General features: G+C 34.9%; 4 protein-coding genes across 4 annotated transcripts; 2 read left to right on the top strand and 2 right to left on the bottom strand.

The window, feature by feature from the left end:
* Window positions 1–1,624: 1,624 nt before the first annotated feature.
* On the bottom strand, window positions 1,625–5,156 carry Drep4 (DNA fragmentation factor-related protein 4). Its single transcript, XM_053751109.2, has 4 exons — window positions 4,890–5,156; window positions 4,575–4,710; window positions 3,416–3,604; window positions 1,625–3,253 (listed from the first exon to the last, which is right to left on the bottom strand). Exons 1-4 carry the CDS (start codon window positions 4,992–4,994, stop codon window positions 2,607–2,609), a joined length of 1,077 nt encoding a protein of 358 aa, XP_053607084.1. The 5' UTR covers window positions 4,995–5,156; the 3' UTR covers window positions 1,625–2,606.
* A 444-nt stretch (window positions 5,157–5,600) lies between these two features.
* Window positions 5,601–8,553, top strand: LOC128673347 (uncharacterized protein). The gene is made up of 6 exons (XM_053751110.2): window positions 5,601–5,875; window positions 6,047–6,147; window positions 6,349–6,496; window positions 6,925–7,042; window positions 7,343–7,429; window positions 7,968–8,553. Exons 1-6 carry the CDS (start codon window positions 5,803–5,805, stop codon window positions 8,068–8,070), a joined length of 630 nt encoding a protein of 209 aa, XP_053607085.1. The 5' UTR covers window positions 5,601–5,802; the 3' UTR covers window positions 8,071–8,553.
* peng (penguin) lies at window positions 8,544–12,929 on the bottom strand. The gene is made up of 8 exons (XM_053751108.2): window positions 12,350–12,929; window positions 11,489–11,894; window positions 11,090–11,217; window positions 10,641–10,806; window positions 10,145–10,321; window positions 9,641–9,872; window positions 9,224–9,420; window positions 8,544–8,736 (listed from the first exon to the last, which is right to left on the bottom strand). The coding sequence occupies exons 1-8, from the start codon at window positions 12,733–12,735 to the stop codon at window positions 8,563–8,565; spliced, it is 1,866 nt and encodes a 621-aa protein (XP_053607083.1). The 5' UTR covers window positions 12,736–12,929; the 3' UTR covers window positions 8,544–8,562.
* A 90-nt stretch (window positions 12,930–13,019) lies between these two features.
* LOC128673343 (DNA excision repair protein ERCC-6-like) lies at window positions 13,020–16,081 on the top strand. Its single transcript, XM_053751107.2, has one exon. The coding sequence runs from the start codon at window positions 13,152–13,154 to the stop codon at window positions 16,062–16,064; it is 2,913 nt and encodes a 970-aa protein (XP_053607082.1). The 5' UTR covers window positions 13,020–13,151; the 3' UTR covers window positions 16,065–16,081.
* Window positions 16,082–21,329: the final 5,248 nt, after the last annotated feature.

The raw sequence follows: 21,329 nt of genomic DNA, 5'->3' as shown, positions 1-21,329 counted from the left end.
TAACTTCCGTTGCTGTTATCAAGTTTCTTACTAAATAAAAATACCTAATCATTTTCGCGCAAGTTATTATAGCAAGAATAACTGTGAATGTTATTAAGATGGCGGGATCCCTTCATATTTTAAGCTTATCCCGCAATAAAATTGCCCCGTTGCGCATATCATTAGCTAGTTGACTTAATTATTGATAGAGCTTTCATCATTTTTAGTCAACTAACATTCATTTATTTATTGATTCGGATTTTTTAAATATTTTGCTATTCAACGAATGTGAAACAGGCCCATGGTACAACATTTGTAAATATACTTATTTTGTCATGCATATACAATTGAAACAAATCAGAAAAAACCATGCATAAATTTGAAGTATTTATTTCCACCAATCCTAAGTCTACCTCAAATTGGTGAGCACTATATACGAGTATATTTATTATATAGTTTAACTACAAATATCTAATAGAATATGTCTTATTAAAAACTAAACTAGTTCACCAATAAGAGATAGAGTACCGTCACCTTAGATCAGAGAAGTAAGGAGATGCTTCGCAGCTGACAACACCCACCCTTTTTTTCTCTGATCTATCATTTGTTCCTATCTAACCCAACGGCAACCAAGTTGCGGAATTCAAATCTAAATTCGATCGGGCGGCGCGCTGCCTCAGTCGGTGAGTTTCTGCGACAGCAAACAACAATCATACACACACACAAATAGATGTTAAAAACGGCTGAGGGATTTATTCGCTCCCGTAGGAATTTCACGAAATTTCATTGATATCTATAATAGAACATTATGCGTAAATTATTGATTAGTATCTTGCTATCCAGTCACCGTAATTTTGTGTGGGAATATGATTGTAGTTTTATATTGGATATATGGCTAGCTAATAACCCTGTATTCAATCTGAGGTTAATATTTCTTGCGTGGCGTCTTTTTGGTTTAGTTTCCCTATTTTTCTACCCAAGAGGACAGATCATTTAGGCCCCGTCTCACCACTTTCTGATAAGTATCTGATCTGTATTATATATCTGTAACAACACATGTCGTTACATACATATACGAACATATGTCGTTATTTGTTTCACAGTGTTGAACAATTAACTGGATAATTTATCTGTCAGATTACAATATGGTTATTTACCAGAAAGTGGTAGAACCTGTTCCACCACTTTAAAAATATGCAAAAAGACGTTTAAGGGCAGGCCCTTATACTTCTTTTTGCATATTTTTTTGACATGTCTTTTTTACGCAACGTATTTTATTGTTACAATGTTATAAATTATATACTTAGTTATACTATATATAACTAAGTATATAAATACTTAGTTGCATTGCATTGAACATATTTCATGTAATCACTGTCCCCTGTTCAAAACTAACAGAATCATACACAACCGTTTTCCATATATTGCAAAATTACATTCTTGTTTATAAAAATAAATATAAAAATTCACTACAATACAAACAAATCAATATTTTATTTTATTTACCTCATATAAATAGCACAAGATATTGCATCGTATTAAAAATAAATAAGTATTTATATCAAAAACATTATAATCTTTGATTCACACATTGTAATATCAAAGTTACATATTGACCATTGACCCCCTAAATAATCCTCTCCTATTTATTTTTCATTAATATCTTCTATGTACAGACAGACAAAGTCCAGTTACAGTTTTATGATAAATATAGATGAGATACATATCTCCCGTCATATTTCAAAACTGATTGACCGTAGTGATTTTCTAAAACGAGTAGTTTGTATGCTTTGTCAGAGCTTTTTTGGTTTCCCTTTGACAAAGCTTACAGAACATAAAAATATGCTATTTATATGAGATACGATTTGCGTCATATCTTATTATGAAGGGAGGAATGTAAACAAGGAATAGAAAAATTGTTTTATCTAATAACAACATTAACAATGTATTGTAAATAATCACTACCATAAAAGGCTACTATGATATTCATACTACTTTCTTATATTTAATGGATACGTTAAGATTAAATAGTAAACTGGGTTCGATTCCCAATTGGGTCAAGATGATTTATTTTCTCTTTAGACTCGAGACAGATTGTAAATTAATGTTCAAGTTAGTATCAAGACCAACAAGAAAACCTTTTCGGCTAGCTTGATGTATGATAAAAAAATATAGTAAATCTGCTAAAATATATAAAAAGATCCCACAAACATATATTATGTGGTAAATAGAACAAGATATCCTTTACATAAAACTTAGCGAAATAGTGTAAAAGATAGAAAATACGATCTTTGGCACAACACTAAAAAAATAAGATTGATAAATACGAGTACTTAAGAGTTCTTATAATTAAATCCTATCACAGGTTGTTATTTCTACAGTAGCAGGAAAAACGCGGCGAAATATTTATATGTAAATATTTAGCAACTTTGATAAATAGTTTTTTTCTCTATTAACGTAAGATAGTACTACTAATATAAGATTTGGTCCTCTGTGCTCAGCTAGACAAGGGTCGAATTCGATGCGCCTTTGTGTTGATAAAAGTTGCATGTCAATTTGTTTTTCAAGTTTAATTTTATTTAATCTAGCTCATAGCACAGCAGGACCATAGATTTCATTACAAATATTCAACCGCTATATTCAATGCTCTGGGCGCCAAAGCATTTCTTGCACACGGTGTACACATCTGACTCCGCGTCATGCTTCCCCTTGTAGTGGCACACTATATGCACCAACTTAAGGTTCTTCCTTGTAAATATTTGCAGGTAATATCTGTCAGTTTCGATATTACCCAGTCGGTAATCATTCTCGCAAGTATTGCATATTACATTGCCACTGTACAAAGCTTCAATAGCCTCCAATATTTTTGGGATAATGGACCTTGACAGCTCGATTTTATGATCTAAATTCCAAGTCTGGAATATAATCCTTTCTTCCCTGCTCCTGTAAGGGTTTATAACATGTTGTTCTTCATAGTCACACTCATTCTTATTCCAGAGTCCCCCACATTGAAAGAGACCTGTTTCATCGCAGAGACGAGCGTTCTTACATGCTTTCCTGTTAAAATATGTGTCATTATACTTGCTACTCTCAAGTAGCTTGCGCAAGTCTGTTAGGAATTGCTCAATCAGCTTCTTACCTCTTCCGTTTTTAGAATTTATGTAGAGTTCGGATGATTGCAAAGCAGTCTTTGTTTTATAGTAGTACCCTCTCATTCTGTCTTTAACACGTTTCGACATAGACTGCTCTTTGGTTTTTTCATTTGGCTCTAAACCTGAAAACATTTTATTACTCGAAAGACTTTCTTGATGAGGAATAAATAATTTATATTTATAATATGAACTGAAAATTAGAATCAATATAAGAAGAAGGTAACAGATGTGCATTAGACACAAATTTTAAACTTTAGAATACAAATTTTAGAATGAACATATACCTTCAAACCATTGTGGATCCTGAGTTCGTTCACTGAGCATGGTGCGAGCATCGTCGGCTGCTGCGATGTACTTTTGGAAGGTCTTAAACTTCTCCTTGATGTTGCTGCTAAGGAACTCCTTGGCAGCCTCCCCTGTGTCTATATAGTCCTTCTTCGTGGATCGAATCATGTTGTAGAAGTAATCAAAGTCTAAAAAGACAAAATAAATCATAATCTAAAACTATTGCCCATTTAATTTATCAGTCCTATCTATGACATAGACAAGAATAAACATTAACTAAGTTAATTATTACAAAAAAGTTCAGAATGTTTGTCACTCTTTCATCAATCAATACATAAAATAAAACAGTAGAAAAAAAAAATCTGTACATTGAATATATGTACATTGTCAAAGCAATAGAGTATTTTTTTTTTTTAATCTGTCTGTATGTCTGTTTGTACATACCAATCTCCAGAACTACTGGATGGATTCAAATTAAACTTTTTTTGTTATATAGCTATTAAGCCTGGGCAACATATAAAGTATAAATGGTTTTAGAATCTGGAACACCTGATGGAGAACAATGATGGTCCAGCTAAACTATAGGAAATATAGAAATGTCGCCTTAACCAAAGTTGTTAAGCCTGATGAGCATTTGCTGTTGAAGTATTAAAATTTAATGTAAGCCGAGATTCTCAATGGTTGTGGTGCTTATCCCACTAAAACCGCTTATTGTGGCTTTCTCCAGGGTGAGTAACTCTTCAGGTCTTTTTATATTGGCCCGAAGGAAAGACCACCAATCTGACTCATGTATAGTAGTTTTCATTGACCACCACTTGCTTCCGGTGAAGGAAAACATCATGAGGAAACCTGAACACTGGTTGATTATTATTAACTTGTATGTGAAATGGATATATAAGGCAATGGCAAACCACTCCATTAATAATGCCAAGAAAGTTGTTGTGTGTGTTTAATTCCATGTAATGACCACAATAGATTTAGCCAGGTTAGATTTGTGTCATAGTATTGTTTAAAGTTCCTTAACTTCATCTCATCATTCCTATTTGCCCCATAAGGGATTAATACATTCAATCAGTTCCTTAATAACCAACACCCTGAGTTACAGCTACTTCTACATAAAACATACGCAACTTTTATGTTTAAATCCACAAAACATACCAGTTACCATTTTCTCGGATCTCTTCAGCAGTATGAACAGAGTCTGAGATGGCAGAGACTCCAGATAGTCGTCATCGTCAACCCTCGTGCCGTCCTCGGCCACGAATAGGCGGCAATCCGCGCAACTGACATTGAACTGAAAACAGCGGGCCGAATTATGTCAAGGCCTTACTATATATGTCAAGGCTTAGCATTGACCCACATAGGAAATTCAAGGATAAACGCTAGTTTTAAATGAATCTAACAACCAATTCAATGTTATAAGCTAGATTACGGATGAATAATTAAAAATACTTCTAAAATATAGGTACTTACGCCCAATTTATGACGAGATTTCTCAATCAACTCTTCCAAATTTTCGGCGGCGATGCCTATTTTCTTTTCTCTTTTTACATCAGTGACTTTGTAGCCTTTTTTCATGGTGATATCACTATTTTCTAATTGGCATTGATTGAATAAAACAAAGAAAAACACAAGTACAATAAGAGCCACACGTCCGACACTGAATTCTCGCACTATCAGAATCCCAACCCCAAGGCAGAAGCCGACACCCACTTTCACCTCTTGTAATTCCTCACCCTCTTATAACGCACCCCTCTTGTCTGCCTCCTATACCCAACCCTAAACAACAAAGCCTCCCTTTGAAAAACCTGCGCTGCGCAAAGTACCTACCTAAATAAACAAGTAGGTACCTAGGTAAGTAAACAACAAACCAAACTGACATGACTGACACAAGTTTGACATTTCCTGATGTTTAAGTTGCCTGCAGTGAATTAGTAATTATTTTAAAATATAGTTGGCAACATTGAGTAAGCCCATTCACGGGACATTGCTGCCCTGCCTGCCTGCTGCTAGCTGATTTCTGTTAAATACACACAAAAACAGTCCCAACCCAACTCCCAAAGAGAAACTTAATGGTCTGCAGTTGGCAGAACTGTAAAGCTGTCTAAATACCACCGTCAAGTCAATTCAATACAGTCACAGTCATTAAATTACATGTTGTCAATGTCAATATTCGCGCCAAATGAATTGTAAAATTAGATTCACCTAGCTTAGAATAATTCAGTTATATTATGAACATCTGTTCTTGTGTGTATTACTCCTAAATTTACTGATTGTGGACCAGTTGTTTGTGAAACGCAATAAAAGTTAATGGAATTTATCCTTTGTGTAATTTACTCATTGAGTGTTATTCTACTCATTGTTGTGGAACAGACTGTAAATTAAAATGAAACGAGGTGCATTGATAGTGATTGAAGGTGTGGATAGAACTGGCAAGTCGACTCAGTGTAAAGAATTGGGTAAGTTTTATTTCAATCGATTATACTAAATAAAACTGCAATGCAAATAGAAACTACGTGTCAGTGTGAAACATTTACCTACTGATGATATTGGAATAATAAGTATCTGTGGTCTAGCTGTATATTTAGTTTAGATGTTGAAAATCTGATTTAGAATTTATTTTTTTACAGTGAAGAATCTTCTTAATAAGGGAGTGCAAGCAGAGTATACTAACTTCCCAGCAAGACATACAGAAATTGGCAAAAGTATCAACAGTTATTTAACATTTAAGGTAACAAAAACCAAATAAAAAAATTAAGAAACTCCAGATTCAGAAGTGTCATTATCTCATCTGCTACAAAGGTGACAGTTTCCAAACATCTGACTGAACACACATTTTCCAAACATTGCTGGGAACACTTTTTGACGACCTCGGTGGTGCAGTGGTATTAATAGTTTTCAGTGACCAATTTTACTACCTTTAATTTTTTAGAACAATCTGTCTGATGAAGCTATCCACCTCCTATTCTCTGCAAACCGCTGGGAGAGAGCCCATGAGATTGTGAAGACTTTGGAACAAGGAATCAACATTATTGTGGACAGATACTGCTACTCTGGAGTTGCATATTCTGCTGCTAAGGGTGTGTTTGTTAGTCCTTCTTTCATGTTAAAATGTAATATTGGTTGGAGGTGATTTTCAGCATAAAGATTGTTGATGAAGCAACAAAGTGACATAAGTTACTTTTTGCCATCTTTAGTAGTTAGTAATCAATATATTAGGGCTTGGATACACAAATAGCAGTCTAAACTTCAGTAGCATGGTTTGTGGTATGAAATTTTTTATACACTACACATATTTTGGTTACCATGAGGGGTAACCAAAATATGTATGTATTGAGACATACTCCATGGTTGCAGAAAACCCTACTCAACATTAAAAAAAAATAATAACACTAAAAGACTGAATTGTATGTCCAAGTTAAATAAAACCATACACAATTAAGATAATCTAGATATGAATGACCCATTGACCTTGCAACTTATTTCATGTTTTTTATTATTTTTCTAGGTCTGGATCTCAAGTGGTGTAAATCCCCAGATATAGGGCTGCCTAAACCAGACAAAGTATTCTTCTTAACAATGCCCCTTGAGGTTGTCAGGCAGAGAAAAGAATATGGGAACGAACGGTGAGAGACTTATACTGACAGGCATGAAATATTTGAAAAAGTTCTTGGACATTAATATTGTCAAAATCGATTTTGATGCTTGTAAAATTTGACCATATTAAAATGTGTGTATGCATTTAATAAGTGTTGAATGTCAACTGTTTTCAATAATAAAATAGTTTAGAATTTTCCATATAATATTGAATATATCATAGAGGTCCTGACATATTTCTATTTTTAATTCTATTATTATTTCCACTTAAAATAACCAATAGTAGCCAATAGTAGTTTGTGTAACACTATATTTAAATATTTTTTCAGTTATGAAGAACTAGAGTTCCATAAGAAAGTTGCTAATATGTATTTGAAATTAAAAGATGAGTCGTGGGAAGTCTTAGATGCATCCAGGTAAATTAACTAATCTGTTAAAAAATAAGTAAAATAACTGAGCAAATTCTAAATAACTCAAAAACAAAATTTAGCACATAAATATGAACTTTCCATAACAAAAAATACAAACACTGATTTGATTGTGGTAAAACATGCACAGTAGAAGATTGCTGTCCCATAGCTAGTGTTGTGGTCATGATGTGGAATGAAGCACATCAACTTGGCAATATTAATAGGATTCTGAGTCACCCCCTGGGGTCAGTGCTAGAGGGGACTACTGGGAATAATCACATTTGATCCACTTATTTTCAATTATTACACTATTTTTAGCTACTAATGTACCACTGCTGGGCACAAGCCCTTTTTGTACTTGTTTCTGTAAATTGACCCTTTTTGTTGAGATACAAACCCTCTAATTGATAAAAAAGTTCAGACTTTAAAATGTGGTTTTTCACTTTCCCTCTTTATAATATTTGCCTTTGAAAGAAAGAGGCAAAACATATTTCAGCTTGAAAGTAAACTTGTTTATAAATATCATTACCATTCTCCATTTCAGACCAATCAAAGCTATTCAAGATGATCTACTCAAAAGGACTCTGGACACCATCAATGGTCTTGAAGACAGGCCCATCGGTAAGGTGTGGATAGACTCTCTTTGAGAATTACTGTCATTCTCCTCTTGATGAGCAGAATGTAAATATTTAAATGTCAACCAGGAGTGCTAGGAGTGCCAATTCATTTATTTACAAAAATATGTGTTGTATTACTAAAATGTTCAGTAGATGCAGAAAAAAATAGTTAAGTTTTCAATGTAAACCTTTTTGAGGTTTATACAGTGCTTGTAGATAGACGGGCATATCTAATGTTAAGGGAAATAGCATTTTTGTATGGTAAGAAATAATTTAATATTAGTGCAACAATTTTTAACTGTATTTATGAATAAACATTGTAATAATAGAAAAAAATACATAAACTCTCTGATATAGATTATTGCTGACTAATGCTGAAATAAGTTATGTGAAGACTTGCTTTATTTTTTAAGAAATGCAAAACTTAGCCAATAAACAAGGTCATGTAAAGGACAATATTAGAAAATTGTGTAATTTTATAAGATAATTTAAAATAAAACATATTTTCAACAATACAGACTTTTATTTTTTAATTTTCTGTGCGAGTAGTTTGGCTCCTTCTGATGTGTTTGCTTTCAAAATGCTCGCGTGAGGTTTAATCTTCGCTATAAGTTTGTTAGCTGTTTTCTCGTTGTTACTTTCTATGAGTTTCAGTAAGAAAAAGCATCCTCTGTTTGTTGGGAGCCACGCCGATAGCTGGAAATTTATAAATCATTCATTATTCCTTCTTCCATTTACCCAGAAATGGAACAAATCTGACAGCATACTAGGAACTAAATGACAACTCCGTTGTATTAATTTTGTAACTGCTTAATTTTTTTCCCATTAATTTTGTTGCTAATACTCATCAGATTTTATTCATAGCAGTAGATGCATACTAGACACAGGATAACACTGATTTTATGGCAATATTAAATTTACATCTATATTGTTATTTTGTTGTATTATGTTATTTTTTCGTGGCTTCAGTTGCTTGCTGCGACTACGCTAGCCTCATAGGGAAATTCCATTTTATCTGGTATTATGTCTGACTTTGCGTCATGACCCCTCTTCAGAATGTATAAATACTTCTGTAGTAAGTTTCCAGAGACAACGTTTGTTCAACGTTAACGTAACGTTGAACAAACCATTGTCTCTGGTTTTATGTTTCAAATAAAAATAATTTATTTTTATTCTAACATACCGCTTCATCCTCCAAATGCTCAGCTATGGCGTCCCCAAGCGAAGCCCCCGTTTCAGCGTGGATCGCGGCCATCTTCTTCACACACATGTGGAGCCCTGCGTCCTCTATCGCCAATATCTCTTTGTTGTTCGTGGTCACTTTCCAGTCTGCTCGGCAGATGGCTCGAGCTAACGCATCAAGCATTTCTTTTGTTGATTCTGTAAAATTATTTAATACTTTGTAAGCAGGTCTGTGTAAAATTTAGGTGATGATTATTTCTCAGCTGTAAAATGAGCCCCAAGATATATAATGTGTCAGGGATATCTGACCTTTAATTTGAAAAAAAATCATGATTTCAAATTTGAAAGTTTTCATAAACATAGATATTTGCGGAAGGTAAATGATAAGATAAATGGTACAAACAATGTTTAAACTCGCCTATGGACAAGACTGCAACAGCCAAAAGCGCAGTGGTCTTGTTACTAATCCAGAACTCCGCGTCTGTCTGTATGTCTGTCTGGAGCGCGGGCGAGACGGCGTCGCGGAGCTCGGCCGTGCGGATGTCGGCGTCCTTCTTGGAGGAGCCGCTGCGGGCGCCGTCGTCCAAGAACTTGATGAGGTGAGGGTGGAAAGTCGCGGTGTCTTTGGGCTTGACGAGCCAGTGGAGTGTCTGAAATTTATTATTATTATTGTTGGTATTTGAAGATGATTTTCTCGAAGAGAACGTCAAACAAAATTACAGCAGAATTTGCAAAAAAAAATTCGTTTTTCCAGCAGACCCTGGGCTTCATAGATGTCATAGCCGCGAATGCAACCGGGAACACGGTTAGACAAGTGAGAGATGATTTTCTTTATGGTCGGCAAAAACTTGCAACTGGATGGAAGCCCTAGGATGCAGCTAGAAAAGAAAAAAACATTAAAATCAAATAATATAATTCTCACCATGACACCCCAGTGGTCTTTGACGATGTCCTTCAGGTTGGCAGCGAGTGTGGAAACAATAGCCTTTTTCACGAGCACGGTGTCGTCTACAGAGTGGAAGATAGCCAGCAGAAGCCGATAGCCAGTCTTGTGCTTACTCAGGCTCACCGCGTGCTCCTTCACTACCTTCAGTATTGTCTGAAACAAGTATTTTTTAAATATGTTTTTTATAAACTGTCATTGGCATAATTTATTTTCTTTTTTTTTTATAGTCGTTTAAAAAACTTGTAATAACTATGCAAATAAAAATTATGATTAGATGTAATTTTATGAGAATTTCAATGGTCTAACAAAACTGGGGATGCCGACGACCGTGTGACGAGACGAAAGAATAGGAAAACCTTGGGCTCCGACGCGTAACGGCCGAGGAAGAAACCTAGAAACGCTCAGATGAGACAAAAGATTTAGTCAGGCCATTATTTCGACTCGTTCTTTACAACAATAAAATTACAATCACCTTCTTATCCTTATTAGTACCCTGCCACACGCACACACAGGCGGCATTGACTCCTGGTAATGAGTTGCTCAAAGGCACTATCAGGGGGCTTAGTGTCGTGATCAGTTCAGCTCGGTCCTCCACACTGCACTCCTGAATGTAGTCGTACAATACTGAGTGCAGCAACCTGTTGAATAAATATAAATAAGTAAACCAGTCATGTCAGATGCCTTTAGGCGACTTGAACAAAATATGTGTTAGCAATTAACATACTCGAAACGAAAGAAAGAAAAGAAATACATTAAATATATTAGGGCAAATCACACAGATTGAGCTAGCTAGTTAGCATAAGAAAAACATTGGTGGAAATTGTATTAAAGTATTCATTTTCCAATTTTGAAACAAGGAATGTGAGACAAAAATTCATGGCATAGAATAAGGTAAAATTCCAGATAAACTAAGAAACTTACTCTCCATCATGTAGGTTTTTATCCAGAATCCTCTGAATATTAGCTTTGCACGACTGCAAAATGGCTGCTTTCATCTCCGGGCTGTCTTTGTATGCATCACTCAGAGTTTTTACCTTATCATCTTTAGACTGCAACAAAAAATAAATTATTGTAGTATTGTTTAATCTTGCTTTTGAAAATTGTTGTACATGTATCTTTCTAGTATTAATTTATGTACTTATTTCATTTAAAACACATGTCTCATGATATCTCAGCCCTGTAAAACTGAAGCCTACTTTCATAATGTTGGAGTAGAGCTAAGACACACTAAGTTTGGGAATTCAAGGAACTACTGAGCTAGATTTAAACAAAAATACCCCATACAATTAAGACAATGTCAAAAATGCTATATGATCTTACATTTTTATAAATATCCCCATAGAACTCCTGTTGCATGTGCAACTTTTCTTTCTTGCTAGCAAATTCACCATATGCGTAATCCAACACTGGGGCACTTATTGTATGCGCTGAAAGTGTCACAATGTGTCCATAGAACTTCTTCAATACTTCATGACGGATAAAATCAGTTCCGTATTTCAATATCCTCTTCACTGCATGTTGAGCGTACTTCGATTGCACCATTTGGACCATCAGATCTAGTAATTCCTCAGTAATTTCAGTTTTGACGTCTTCTGGGCCATATTTGAGCAGTACTTGGATGACTCTACTTAGATCGTGGGTCAGTGCTATTGATTTGTACTGACCTTTCAGTAGACCATGTAATTCCCTGCAGGACTTTTCTTTGAAGTCTGCTTTAACCACTTTTCTGGAAATAGAGCCATAAACTATCATTGATATAAAAATATGATTACTTGCTCAGGTAAATCAACAACAGAACAACCATACCAGCAAATTGAAAAATTGTAGATATGGTATTAAATATATAAATAAATATATTAGGACAAATCACACAGATTGAGCTAGCCCCAAAGTAAGTTCGAGACTTGTGTTATGTTATGGGAACTCAACGATACTATATTTTATAACAAATACATATAAGATAAACATCCAAGACCCGGGTCAATCAGAAAAAGATCATTTTCCATCATGACCCGACCGGGGATCGAACCCGGGTCCTCTCGGTTCAGTGGCAAGAACTTTACCACTGTGCCACCGAGGTCGTCAAATTTCGAAGAAAAGAGGTCTGTATTTGGAAATAAAATCTTCTATATATACATACATATATGATTGTATATTTAGTGTTGATGTGAATGCCCTCACCTCTGGATCTGTGCAGCCAGCAGCTTCGCTTTATGTGATATCTCAAAGACCTCAGCTGTAGCTTTAGCCTTGCGTCTCACTAGTCGAAGTTCTTTCTTCTCCTTTTTCATTTCAGACCATTTTGGCTTTTCTCCTGGCTTAGTCTGGTCCTTCGAAAATTTTCCATCCTTTGAAAAAGGCTTACCATTCTTGTTGAATTTACCAAAAGTTTTACCGTCTTTTTTGCCAATCGAAGTCTTGAAATTCTTTATACCATTCTTTTTGAAATCAACTCTCTTATCTTTCTTTTTGCCAAGATTTTCAGGTGTTTCATTTTCTGATATCTTCACCTTCTTTACAAGCGTGGAAACATCAGTCTCCAAGCATTTTCTCTTTACTTTCTGCATATTCACAATAATGGAGATAAGAGGTTATGAAATATATTTTTTCTTATTAATTATCCCTCAAATAGAAAATAAAGTTAGGGAATTGAATTAACTTACTATTATGTATTTATAATATATAGTGAGTCGTGAATAATTTTAAAAAATAGTAACACGTGAAATGAAATCTCAATCAAAAAAGAAGCAACGATGTAGTTGTCAAGTAGATTGAATTGACGCGAAAGGTACTTCAAACTTGTGACATTGACATCTAAAATACACATTACTGTCAGCTGTCATTTTCTCGGGGCCTCCCTCGGGCCGAGAAAGAGTTATTATCGTGGGCTTTTGGTTTTATTTATTGTGGGTTGTGGGCATTTCACAATAATGATTAAATATTTAGCAATATAAAAAATTGTGTAAAGTTACAGTACGCAACAATGGTGGACATTAACAAATATTTGGAAACACAACTAGCACTTGCCAAGCAGCGATCAGTAATAAAAAGTAACAATAACAAACAAGACGCAGAATCCAGAGTTTCACTGAAAAGTAAGTCCGCCGCTGAAAGAATCTCAAAGAAACATGATAAACAATTATTATCCAAGAAAGCGACTCAAGTTGACAGTGAAACTAGCGTTGGTACATCTCATAAACAGAGTTCGTCGGCGAACGCGGATTCTGACTCTGATGAGTACTTACCTTCGGATGATGAAAATGAGGGTGAATTGAATATTTTCACCATACCGTCCACATCTCGCTGTAAGCAGAATTTGAACAAAATAATTGATGATGGTGATCAGCATTTATATGATGAAAGACTCAAGATTTGGAAAGAAAACTTAGCAGCAGTTGCCTCTGGAAAATCTAATGGAATTATAACTTCAGCTGACATACAGTATGTTGCTGCAGGAAATAAAGATCATAATAAATTTCATGAATTACAGAATGGTTTAATTATTCCAAATTACATATGGAAGCAGCTATATAAATACCAACGGATAGGAGTTAAGTGGCTATGGGAGCTACATCAGGTACAATCTGGAGGTCTACTTGGAGATGAAATGGGCTTAGGAAAGACTGTTCAGATTATTGCATTCCTTGCTGGCCTTTACCATTCTGATTCTGGGAAATGGGGTGGACTGGGTCCATCGATTATAGTGGCTCCGGCAACTATTATTTATCAATGGGTCTCCCAATTTCATTATTGGTGCCCTAATCTGAGGATTGCAGTTCTTCACCACTCTGGTTCACACATTGGGAACCACAACAAACTTATCAGAGACTTGCATGCGTCTCATGGAGCTCTCCTCATGACATATGCAGGCATTGTAAAATATTCCCAAGATTTGCTCTCAAAGAAGTGGCACTACATTATCCTTGATGAGGGCCACAAAATAAGAAATCCAGAGATACAAGTAAGCAAATTAATCAAAAAGTTCCAAACACCACATAAATTGTTGGTTACTGGATCACCAATGCAAAACAGTTTGCAGGAACTCTGGTCTCTCTTTGACTTTATGAGACCTGGTTTATTGGGCACCAATGCTACATTTATGGAACATTTTGCATTGCCCATTACTCAAGGAGGCTATGCCAATGCAACTCAATTACAAGAAGCCACTGCATTTGAGATAGCAAAAGCATTGAAAAATATTATCACCCCATACATGCTTAGGCGTACAAAAGCTGAAGTACAAGATCACATCAAATTGCCTGAAAAGAATGAGCAGGTATTGTTTTGTGCCTTGAGTCACGAACAAAGGGATTTATACATGGGATACCTTACAGGGAGTACAGTAAGGAGTATTTTAGATAAAGATAACAAGTTTTGTAATCCTGTTCGAGCTAGGATACTGGTGGCTTTATCTACATTAAGAAAAATTTGTAATCATCCAGATTTATATCTCTATGAAGCTCAAGATGACACAGAACATATTGATGAGCAAAAGTTTGGCCATTGGAAACGTTCTGGTAAAATGACAGTTGTAAATTCTCTTTTAAAAATTTGGCAGAAACAAGGCCACAGAGCTTTGATTTTCTCACAATCAAGAGCTATGCTGTGTATTTTGGAACAGTATCTACAAAATCATAAGTTCCAATATTTGAAGATGGATGGTACAGTAAGTGTAAGTCAAAGGCAGAATCTCATTAAAACTTTTAATGAGAATAAGGAATACTTGGTGTTCCTTGCCACAACAAGAGTGGGGGGATTAGGTGTGAATTTAACAGGAGCTGACAGGGTTATAATATATGATCCTGACTGGAACCCAGCCACTGATAACCAAGCAAAAGAGAGAGCTTGGAGGATTGGACAACAAAGGAATGTAACAGTTTACAGACTTCTATCTGCTGGTACAATAGAAGAGAAAATATATCAGAGGCAGATTTTTAAACATTTTCTTAGTAACAAAATTCTTGTTGATCCAAACCAGAAAAATGTTTTAACCACCAGTACATTGCATGGTCTTTTCCATCTTGAAGATCCAAATCATGAGGGTGATACTGAAACAGCTTCTCTTTTTAAACATACTAAAGTAAATGTGAATAACAAATCAAAAAGTACTACTAAGGATGATATACTTATTAGTAGTGGTGTATCTTTTTCTAAGAAGAAATTGGAAGCAATGAGAAAAAAAGCAAAAGAGATTAGCAAAAAAATTGCAAAAGACACTGCACAAGTGCCACCTGGAGAAGATCCAAGAGAGAGATATAAAAAAAAGAGACAACTTTTGTTAAATCCTCCTCCAAAAACTGAAGAGCCACAAATCAACTTAGTAGATGATAAAATAACAAATGTACCATTTGATAATGTGCTGTCTGAATTAGACATCATTAATCTGCATACGAAAAGGGATTATGAGGAAAACTTACTGAAGCAAGTGTTACAACAAGAACAGAAAGAAGATGTAGAAGATGGTGAGATAATAGCAGAAGAAGATAATAGTATAAAAGAAATTGAGGATCCTAGTTCTAGTACAGACATGGATGTATGTAATAATATTAGTTCTGCTGGTGAAATGGATTTAAATGATGCTTCTAAAAGCACTTCTGAGCATAATGAAAAGGCTCGCAAAAGAAAGCATTCATCTGATTTCGATTCTGATATTGAAAGTTTGTTGGCAGTCAAAAAAGTAAAGAAAAAGAAACATAAAAGAGAAAAGGAAAAAAATAAGGGTGATGATGATGATTATGTTTTAAGTAAACTATTTGCAAAAGCAAGTGTTAAGAATGCTTTGCAGCATGATGTTGTGGTTGGATTAGCTGAGAAGGAGAAAATTCATAGGATGAAAGAAGAAGCTTCTAGAAAAGCGAAATTAGCTCTAAGAGCCATAAAGTTTTCTACTAAATAATTATTATTTAAGATAAGCATTTGATTATTTTGTTACAGTGTAATTATTTAAATAAATATTTTTTTATATGCCTAAACGTCTGTTTGTTTTTATTCATTCTTATACAGCATTTTTTTATTCAATTTCATATTTTCAGTTTCATTACTCTGCTGTGACTACAGCTTCTGGTACATTCCGTCCAGAAAGCCCTGAGGGGTTTTCTGGACGGAATGTACCAGGCAATGCGAAGGGGACTTAGTAAGGGGATAGTCGGCCAAAAATTATCCTCTCAGGAAATCGTTTTTTGGAATAATTAATTTCCAGAACCATGTGCTAAAATAATAATATTTAAGTAGTCCACTCTGTAATAGCAACATCGCAGTCAGTAATATTCACTATACTATATACATTGCTTGTAGATTTTCAGAAGTATTTTATGCTATTTAACTAAAAGATTCCGTAACATGATTTCGAGAGAAAAAAACATTTGGTCATGGTCATATTTCATTCATATGGCAATAATTTTAATAGTATATTTTTATCTGGCAACATTGATAAAAAATTGTCTTGTCGAATTCTAATGAGGGTCGGAAGGGGATTGGCGGGAAAACAGGGCGGATTTAAATTTTGATATCCTTTTCAAAAATTCATATCTCTATATTTCTGTGTAGATATTATAAATAATATATTGTAGTATAGTGTATATATCATTGCCGATAATTTGTAAGTAAGTTTTAAGCCTTTTTTATTACTTATGGATTTGGAGCCGGACCCGGATCCTCCGGATCCGAAAGATGATTCAGGAGATTTTGCTGATACTACCAATAGCATCTTCAGCAAACCTATGTTTTTTGTTGATGAATATGATCATTCAAATATTGCAGAGTTTGTTAACATCAAAAACAAAAAGAAAGAAAAGAAAAATAAATTATCTAATTCTTTCAAAACCAAACATACAGATAAGCAATTGTCAATGCGGCCACTGCAGCAGGCTCTGGTGTCAGAAAATTTGATTTTAAATAAGAAAACGCCAAATATCGCGGGTCCCCCCTTGCAGGTCGAATCTTCTCTCGAGCCTGCTTCAGTGACTCAAAGGGCACCTAAAGTAGCTGAATCTCCATATAGAACATTTTATATGCAAACTGACCCTGGTCCATATATGGTACAAGCAACTCTGATATCAGAACCCATGTCAGGTACCACACTGCATCCCCTGAAGTTTGGCAGCTTTTTGATGAAGAACGGATTAGGAAATATACTTCAGGACGGTATTAAACGAATAGGGAGGAACCGCATTTCAATTACTTTTAAAACATGTAGTGATGCCAACAATTTCTTAAATGTAATGTCCAAAAATTTAGATTATAAGGTTGCGATCCCAACATTCAATATTTGTAAGATGGGCTTGGTTAAGGGAATCCCAGTAGAATGGACCCATGAGGATATTAAAATGAATTTACAAATACCGGACGGGTATGGACCAATAGTTAAGTCCCGCAGATTGAGTAGGAGGACTGTAAACTCAGACTCAGTTTCATGGACTCCTACTCAGTCAGTGGTCCTAACCTTTGATGGACAGGCCTTGCCCTCAAGAGTTTATTCCTTCTTTTCGAGCATCCCCGTGGAACAATATATTTTTCCAACTATTCAGTGCTTCAATTGCTGCCGTTTTGGTCACACTAGAAATAACTGTAGGAGTAAACCGAGATGCAGCAAATGTAGTGGGGAACACAGTGGGCTCTCATGCCTGGTGACTGAATATGTCTGTGTCAATTGTTCTGAACCTCACATGGCAACAAATAAGCTGTGCCCTGAGTTCAATAGGCAAACAAATATCAAAAAACATATGTCTGAAAACTCAACTTCTTATCAGGAAGCAGCAAAGCTATTTCCCTTTAAGAATACCTATTCTCATGTAGCGACTTCCTTGCAATCCTCACATCCTCCCTCTTCAAATTCTGTTCTTGACAATAACAATATCCATTCTTATAAGAAAACTATTGTTAAGAAACCTAAACAAGCACCAAGTCATTCTCCAGGTTATGATAAGCAGGAACATAATTCCTTGATACGCTCCATCTCCTTTGAAGAAACTAGAACTACAGGTACAGCTCTCCCAGCAAATAAAGCACCTTTACCCTCATCAGAGGAACTTAATAAGTTGTTATCAACACTTGTTAACATTATTGCTAATTCTAACCTTCCAGAATCCGTTGCTGTTACAATAATAAACAATATTTCAATATCAATTTTTAATATATTTAAACATGGATCAAGTCCTCCAGTGGAACTGTAAAAGCATTACACCTAAAAAACATGATATAATCAATTTGATTAACTCATATAATTTATTTCTTTTAGCTATTTCTGAGACTTGGTTAAAACCCAAGTCCAATTTTCATATCCAAGGATTTAATATTCTTCGACATGATAGAACTGATGGATATGGTGGCACAGCTCTTTTAATTCGCAATAATCATACTTTCTTTTCACTGTCCATTCCTTCTTTTAATTCTAAAACTCTTCAAGCAGTTGCTGCTCGAGTGGGTGAAGTAACTTATCTTTCCATATATATTTCTGAAAAGGATTTATCTGCTCTTCCTATATTAGATAAAATCATTGATTCTCTGCCTAAGCCAATAGTAGTTTTAGGAGATTTTAATGCTCATCACTCCTTATGGGGTGCTCCTAATGATGATAACATGGGAAATGGCTTGATGGAAATTATACATGACAACAATTTATGTGTGTTAAATGATGGTTCTCCAACTCGTCGTCCAGTACTAGGACAAGCACCAAGCCATGTTGATATAACCCTTAGCTCTCCCGAGTTGTCCTCTTTACTAAGCTGGGAATGTTTATCACTTTCCGGTAGCAGTGATCACTACCCAATACTTATTTCTCTTCCTTCTGGTAAAACAGGTTTCTTTTCTCCATTACCTTCTCTTTTTAAGTATAGATTAAATAATTGTGATTGGGAGTCATTTAGCCGTACAGTAGACGATTATATCGAGCCACTTCCCGCATTATGTGCTACAAATTTGGAAAACATAAATAAAGCATATGATAACCTTATCACAGCATACTTGACAGCTGCAGACAAACACATCCCAAAAAAGAAAGTTGCCAGTAATAAAATACCCTCTCCCCCGTGGTGGGATAAAGAATGTACAGAGGCTATTAATAAAAGAAATGAAACAGAACAGTCAATTAAAAATAATTTAAACTTGAATAGCTATCTGTTATTTAAAAATACTGAAGCAGCCACCAAAAGACTTCTGCGTAAAAAGAAAAGAGATGGATGGAAACGCTTTTGTTTAAATCTTTCTCCCGATGTACCGTCGTCTGTAATTTGGAAGAAAATAAGAATGTTTAGAGCATCTACAGTAGCTCAGGCTAAGAATTCAAATTCTATAGATTGGGTTGAACCGTTTTTAAATAATCTTGCTCCCAGCACTGTTCCAAATTTTAATCAATTACCCTATATGTACTGTTTATCTGAAAATGTTAGTAATATTTTATCTTCTCCCTTTTCTTTAGTTGAGTTTCAGTTGGTTTTAAACAGACTATCAGATTCAACTCCAGGTTGTGACGGCATTCCTTACTCTTTTGTAATTCATTCCAGACCTCTTACTCTTACATATTTACTAAACTTAATCAATGCGTTTGTAGACTCAGGCTCGATCCCTCCTTCGTGGAAACATCAAATTATTATACCTATATTAAAACCCCACAAAGATTCTAATGATCCTACATCGTTTAGGCCTGTTGCTCTTTCATCCGTCTTGGCGAAATTGGCAGAATATTTAATTAAACAGAGATTAGAATGGTACATAGAACATAATAATCTATTTCCCCCTTCACAGTTTGGGTTTAGAAAAGGTAAAAGTGTTGCTGATAGTCATGCTTTATTTACCACAGATATACTAACGTCCTTTACAAAATCAGAATCAGTTGTTGCTGCATTTTTAGATATTCATGCTGCGTATGATAATGTTGACTTAATTAAATTAAGCGAGAAGATGCAAAAGTTGGGAGTGCCATTGAAGTATGTCAATTTTATCTTTAATTTATATTCAGAAAGAACTATATCGGTGTACGTTCCTGGATTTGAAAATGAAAAACGAACTATTTGGAAAGGCGTTCCACAGGGGTCTGTACTTAGTCCCCTGTTATATAATATTTATACTTATGACTTACATTCGAATATAGATCTGGCATCATGTTGTGTGTTACAGTATGCAGACGATGTTTTAATTTATTCATCTCACTCTGATATTCAAAAGGCAGCAGGAAACCTAAGTAGTACATTACATAAATTGTCAATATGGCTCTCGGAGCATAATCTTTCGTTATCCAAATCCAAAAGCACAGTAGTTGTATTTACTCGTAAAAGAAAAATTCCATTGATAAATGTTTCAGTTGATAATGAAATGATTCCGGTGTCTGATAAAGCTAAATTTCTTGGACGCTTATTTGACACTGCTATGAACGGTAACGCTCATATTAACAATGTGATCACAAAATGTGAAAAGAATATAAATATAATTAGAGCTGTTAGTGGAGTTTGGTGGGGATCACATCCTAGTATACTTAAATTAATGTATAATGCTTTAATAAGAAGCCTATTAGATTTTGGCTCTATAACATTTTGTCTTGAAAATAAAACTGCAGTTCATAAATTAGATTTATTACAATATAAATGTCTTAGGATAATAACTGGTGCAATGAAGAGTACACCAACAAATGCACTACAAGTCGAATGTTCCGAGCCTCCCTTGGCGTTACGTAGACAATATCTTTCCGATAGGTTTATTTTTAAAAATCAACAATATACCAATCATCCGTTAAATTCAAAATTACGTACTCTCAGTGACACCATTAATGATCGGAATGTATTTTGGCGTAAAAATAGCATACCACATTTGATATCTAGCTACAGGAGATTTGAAGGCCTTCAGTGCTCAACTCACAAATACTATTGTCATCCTGTGTTTTCATACGATTACGATACTTTAATTTTTGAACCAAAAGTAAATTTGTCCCTAGGCATTGTTAAAGGAACAAGATTAGCAAACTCTAAATTTATCTCGTATCTTAAAGATTTGGATTCTAAACCTGAAGTATTCTATACAGATGCTTCTAAATGCTTAGACCCTAGTAATAATAGTGTAGGAGCTGCCTTTTTAAGACATTCATCAGGCTATTTTCAACTTTTTAAATATCCAAATTTATTCTCTAACTTCATAGGAGAAGGCATGGCTATTCTTGAGTGTATTAGATATA

Source organism: Plodia interpunctella, chromosome 11, assembly GCF_027563975.2.
Source record: "Plodia interpunctella isolate USDA-ARS_2022_Savannah chromosome 11, ilPloInte3.2, whole genome shotgun sequence".
NCBI lineage: Eukaryota > Metazoa > Arthropoda > Insecta > Lepidoptera > Pyralidae > Plodia > Plodia interpunctella.
This window is presented reverse-complemented; position numbering and strand designations above follow the sequence as displayed.